Raw genomic sequence first — 6,000 nt, 5'->3', positions numbered from 1 at the left:
GCCCTCAGGCTACTTAGTTGGCCAAGTATCCTACAATTCTGTGCCTCTTGGTCACTCATAATCACACTGTGAAGTCTGAATGTCTATACATTGGTTCCAACATGTACCCTTGCTTTCCAGCTTTCCCCAGATAGAAATGTTTTTTGACCACCAGGTGAAGGGAGGTGAATTGTTTTAATTTTGATAATGGTATTTAATTATAAATGATTCCTTTTTATGAATTTAATCTTATGAATTTGTTTTTTAAATATTTAATCTTATGTTTATGTTAATATTTAATCTTGTTTATTTAATCTTATGAATTTAATTTTTGCAGTTAGAAATACTGTTTTAAGACTCAGCCAGTAGGTTTCATTAGACTATTGGACATGTTCATGATAAAAGTTAAGAGAAGAAATCTTGAGGTAGAATAAAAGCTACATTAGAACAGTAATGGAGGATAGTTGGAAGAAAGGCAGGTGGGGACAATCCCTAGGGGATTTCCCAAGGGGAAACCACCCTTAAAAGGATTTTACATCATCCAGTGTTATGCCCGAGTTTTTGTGTCTGAGAGACCACCAAGGAGCCAAGCACCAATGCAATCACACGAGGGTTTATTTGACAAGCTTACGCTTGGGCCCAAGTATACCCGACACAGCGGAGTAGGGACTTGGAACCCGAACCAGATTACAGTCAGAGTTTTTAAAGGCAGAGTAAGGGTGGACTCAGCAGTGGGTGAGGACAAAGGGGATTATGGATGATGTAAATCTCCAAGGACTTTTGGAAGCAAGGTCTCCAGGACCTTGACGGGCTAGCTATTGTTGGGAGAAAAGTTACTAATTACCAATAATAAAAATCTTCTCGTGAGATCCTTTAGCTGTATCAGTGGGCCATATGCTTGGGAATGATTCTCGACACTCTCTAGGAGGTTCAGAGATAAAGTTTTCTAAAGGAATTGTTAAAGTAGACTTACAGGATTCTGGTCGGACCTGTCCGGGTAGGGGGTCAGTCAGGCTAGGATAGTCCTTAGCAAAACCTCAAGGTGAGGGCGGGCAGTTGAGTCCCCAGGGGAGAGCCACTGTCTGTTTCAAGAGCTTGTCTGTAGGTAAGGAATTTTAATGATTTTCTTCTGCCTCTGTTTCCCCCATCAGCTAAACTTGAGGTGGGATGGCCTTAATTTCCTCCGCCTCCACACCAGGAAGGAGCCCTCCACGCTTTCCCACGTGATGGGTAGATTGCAAAAACCTGATTGGATGATGGAGGGTTAATCAGATTAAAATAGCCCTCCACCAAACCCATGAAAACCCTCAGATCTAAACGCCAAGTTGGCAACCCTCTTGGATCCCCTTCCCTCTTCGGGAGCTTTGTACTGTCACTCAATAAACTTTGCTTTCTTCTCCATTCTTCTCTGGTCTACGTCTTCATTCTTCCAAGCTGCCTGACCAAGAACCTGCACCGAAGAAAAAAGAAATCCTGTAAGGACAGGACTTGACCCATACCAGATATCCAGTAAACAGTCTGCCCTATCCTTCTTAAAATATTTCAGAGAGCAGGGTTAAGTCCTTTTCATTTTTGCATTCCCAAGTGTCTAGTACAGCGGTCTGCACTTGGGCGCTCCACGGAAACTGAATAAATGAACGGAAAGGTGTGAAGTTTGGCTCCTCAGGCCCCTCAATTGGGACTGCAAGGAACAGCTGTGAAGTTGCCTGCGGCTAGCGTGCATCGGCGGGGTTATATTGTGTGGATTATGTTAGAGGCGTGAGAGGGCTCCGTATGGGAGCCACAGATGTGTCTACGGAAAGGGAGACGCCCCTTGGCCAGCGGGGCCAAGCGCCTATTACTTCCTTAAATCCCTCCTCCAGCATCCTAGAAGGTCTGTCCGTGCGTCCAGGTAAGCAGTTTACTTCTGCTGGACTGAAGAGGCCCCTCGCTTATTCCTGGGACCTCGCACTGGATTCAGTCACAGGACAGCGTGCAGCCAGCCAGCTGCAGAGCCGCGGCCCCCAGCGGCGTGGGTCTCCTGGAGACCTCCGGCGGGGCGCGCACGAGGCCCCCCGCTCCCTCGCCACGCCCACTTCCTGCCCCATCCCGGGCCTTTCCAGGTCCCTTCTCCCGGTGAACCGGATGCTCTGTCAGTTTCCTCCTCCGCGTCCTCGGCGGCGTCCGCTTCCCAGGCGAAGCCGCAGGCACCCGCGAGGGCACAGGCAGGGGCTCCCGGCGGTTGGCCTGGCAGGGGTAGGACGGCGGTAGGAGCTGGGCGCGCACGGTTACCGAGCGTGGAGGAGACACTGCCCTGCGGCGATGGGTGCCAGGGGCGCTCCTTCACGCCGGAGGCAGGCGGGGCGGCGGCTGCGATACCTGCCCACCGGGAGCTTTCCCTTTCTTCTCCTCCTGCTACTTCTCTGCATCCAGCTCGGGGGAGGACAGAAGAAAAAAGAGGTATCGGGAGTCCTCTGGCCTTCCGGGAGGGCCGGGGCTGACTGGGGCTCGCTGGGGCTCGCTGGGGCTCGCTGGGGCGGGCCGGGGCGGCGGCGTTGCCAGGCAGCCTCGCCGCGTTGCTAGGCAGCCGGGCGGCTGGGCGTGGGCGACGGCGGCCTGCGGGCTGGAGCCGAGTGGTGGCGAGGCCTGCGGGCCACGCAGTCGCGCTTGTGGGGTTAGCCTGGTGTTTTCTCAAAAACCCAAAAGCATCCCCTTTGACCCTGCGCCTGAGCACCGCACAGCTTTCAGACTCGCGTCGCTTTTGACCCTCGGGAGGCCGAACTTCCTGCCCTTGAGTCACTAAAGGGGGGGGGGGAGTGTGTTGGATGTGAAAATACCTCTTAGGAGTATTTGCAACCCCACGAGAGAGAAATATTTATTTGGTCTTTACGTTCAGGACCCAGCTGCCTTCGTTATTCGTTTCAAGGGGGTAGCGGAGCATTTTGGAAATGTTTATTAAGTTGGTATCCATAATTACATACTATTAAAGCTGTGGGTTTATTATTCCTTATGTTGAACTCATATAATGGTGAGAACAAACTCACATAATTTTAAGTTCGGTAAATTTGTGAAGATCACCTGATTTCAGTCTTAGTCCTCGAGTAACTTTGGTAAGAGGGTTGAAGTCACTAGATTTAAAATAGTAATTTGTGACTTTCAGGTATCCATCTTTGCCTTGGATACTCAATCGAGCAGGCTCAGAAAAAAAAAAAAAAAATCCTTGGAAATGCGAGCAGTGTTTCTAAGAGCACATTGTTTTAGTAAGAGTATTCGCTTATTCAGGGTTTTCCTGGTGAAGTATTGCACACACGTGACTCAAAATCTAATTCGGGTTTAAAATGTTTCCAGGAGTTTCTAGATAGCTGGGTAGAGAGTGAGAAAAGCAGCTTCATGTGTAAAATAATTGTCTTTACTCTTTGCCTGAAACAAATCTGAACTCAATACTAACTTCTTCCCGTTAGCTTTTTACTTTTAACATGAAAGTAGGCCTTACAGAATTCTTCATGGAGTTCTGGTGAGAGGTTTAGAGAAGAACTCTTAAAATTAAGACTGTACTTACAAAATAATTTAAAGATCTATTTTTTTAGCATTTGGTATTTATATACCACATCTCAAGAGCTTTAGGTGTGGTGGTTTTTTTTGAGGAAGGGAGATTAAAAAGTTTTTTTTTTTTTTTTTTTTTTTTTTTTTTTTAAGGATTACCACAGCAGAGGGCAGTTAAAAATGATGAGGAATTCCATGGGAATTTTGATGTTTTACTTCTTAGAAAGATGACTGTGGGGGCACTTGAGTGGCTTAGTCCTTTGAGCATCCCCGTTTTGATTTAGGTTTAGGTCATGATCAGGGTCTTGAGGTGATCTCTGCCGGTGCAGTGCTCAGCAAGGTGACTGCTTGAGATTTCTCTCCGCGTCTCCCTCTACTCCTTCCTCAACCTTCCATCTTGCTTTTGCAGTCTCTCTCTAAAAATAAATAAATTTAAAAAAAAAAAAAGGGGAGAAAAAGATAACTCTGATCATAGTAACTTTCAGTTGGAAGAAAAGTCAGAAAATCTGAAAAGGATACATTTTCAAAGCATCTTGGTATCGTTGTATGCTACTTTAACAGGTGAAAACGCTTGTTAATTTAGTATAACTACAATAAATTAACATCTGTTCCATTAATATATTTTTCATAAAATAGGTTTTAAATGAAAAATTAGGAAGAAAATTGTTAAGGATTAGGAAAGGATGTCTTCCGGAATTGTTTTTATTTATCTTAAACAGGAGAGTCTAATACTAGTATGTGGTGGTTTTGCAGAATACACATATTTAGGGAAAGAAAGAACAAAGTAACAAATGAAGTTTTAATACTTCATGAGTACACATATCTGGAATGTAGTATATGAGAAAAAACTCACTAAGTTATACAAATTTATTTGTGAAGTTCAGAGCCCTTGATTTCAATCTTAGTCCTTAATAACTTGGAAGGTTGTGGTGTCTTTCAATGCTAGAAGAAACACTTTATTTAGATATACTGGAAAGTGGCTGGTCATCATTGTGGTACTTTTCTAGGGGTAGTCCAGGATTGCTTTGAACATGTCACTTCATTCCCTGCTGAATTTAGAACCTGATGCCCAGTACAAAATTTGACAGTTGGAACTTAATTCATTACAATAAATATTACAAACTTAAGTGCTGGAAAAGTTGACTTGGCATGAGTAGTGTATCCCTTTATACTGGGGAGGCCAAATTGACATTCATTTTTAAATTTTTAAATTATTTTTAAAATTAAATTTTTCTTCAATGTTCCAAAATTCATTGTTTATGCACCACATCCAGTGCTCCATGCAATACTTGCCCTCCATAATACCCACCACCAGGCTCACCCCTCCCCCCACTCCAAAACCCTGTTTGTTTAAAGTTGAACCTGGAACCAAGAATGGATATAGTTGTTTTTAGGGAAGTAATAGTTATGAATAACAGCTACCAGTATAGGTTTCCGAGTCAGGCAAATGGTCTCGTTACAACTCAGTCACTATCTGATTGTATGACATTAGGCCACTTAACTTCCCTGAATTTTAACTTTTTTGTTTTAAAACAGATATACCTACATCTCGGGTTGTCACAGGGATTTGAATACGACTGTATATAAACTACTCAGTGTAGTGCCTTTAACATAACAGATGATCAATACTGGTAGCTATTATTATGTGGTCTTCATTTAAATGGTTAGACATGATGACAGAATCCTAAAATGTGATAAAATATTTTTCAAATTTTTTTGCTAAAGAAACGGATTTTATCATTATTATAAAATAAATGGTTACTAGAATAAATTGACTGTTTTATTATGAAACACAGAGTTCCAAACTCTTACGATATTTGAGAACTTCCCAGGAGATTTTGCAACATGGAAGAATTGGTGGTATTTGTGAGTGTGTCTGTGTTTGTATGTCCACATATATGTTTTTGTATCTGTTTGTTTCTTAATGAAGACATTTCATTAATAATTTTGTTATTTCTCTAAGAATATAGTGAAGAGCAATAGATGAGTGAATAGGCAAAGAAGATTGGAGATTTTTATAATCACTTTCCTTGATTACATCGAATAGATTCATTAAACTAATTTTTGAATCCTCATGTGAAGTGATAAGAATTTGTGGGAGTCTATAGTTTCTTGGTAGTATATCATTTGCATATGTAGTGCATCATTTTCTTTTTATTTTAATGGCATCTCTATTTTTTACATTGTTAACACTTAACCAGTTAATCAGCTTCATTTAGAATCTATAATAATACCTGATAATATAAAAGGAGCTCAAATTCTGTAATTATTTTCAATGGATTTATTGACTTTAATATTATCAAAAGAAGCTATGAAAATAATTTATCCTTTACATTAGCTAATTGGCTATGACATGTAGGTAACAATGAGTATGCATTATGAAAAATTGAACAGCTCATAAATATTTTTGCAAAGTAATATGATTGTCTAAATGAAAGATCTCAATTGCTTCTGAGAGAACTTCTGTATGTGATTAATATTTCTAAGTACATTTTACAC

General features: G+C 41.9%; 1 protein-coding gene across 4 annotated transcripts in view; it reads left to right on the top strand.

Annotated features, from left to right (window-relative positions):
* The first annotated feature begins 2,103 nt into the window (after positions 1–2,103).
* The window catches only part of TUSC3 (tumor suppressor candidate 3), a 249,556-nt gene continuing 245,659 nt past the window's right edge, over positions 2,104–6,000 (top strand). For 3 of the 4 annotated variants that reach the window (XR_004282185.1, XM_032328923.1, XM_032328925.1), the window contains exon 1: positions 2,104–2,418. Coding sequence is in view for 3 of the 4 variants with exons in the window: in XM_032328923.1 (XP_032184814.1) it covers positions 2,281–2,418 (138 nt within the window). In the remaining variant the exon portion in view is untranslated. The remainder of the gene's footprint in view (positions 2,419–6,000) is intronic. The other variant, XM_032328924.1, reaches the window with a different exon arrangement.

The sequence above is a fragment of the Mustela erminea genome, chromosome 21 (assembly GCF_009829155.1).
Source record: "Mustela erminea isolate mMusErm1 chromosome 21, mMusErm1.Pri, whole genome shotgun sequence".
Taxonomy (NCBI): Eukaryota; Metazoa; Chordata; class Mammalia; order Carnivora; family Mustelidae; genus Mustela; species Mustela erminea.
Note: the sequence above shows the minus strand (reverse complement) of the source record. Positions and strands in the feature narration are given on the sequence as shown.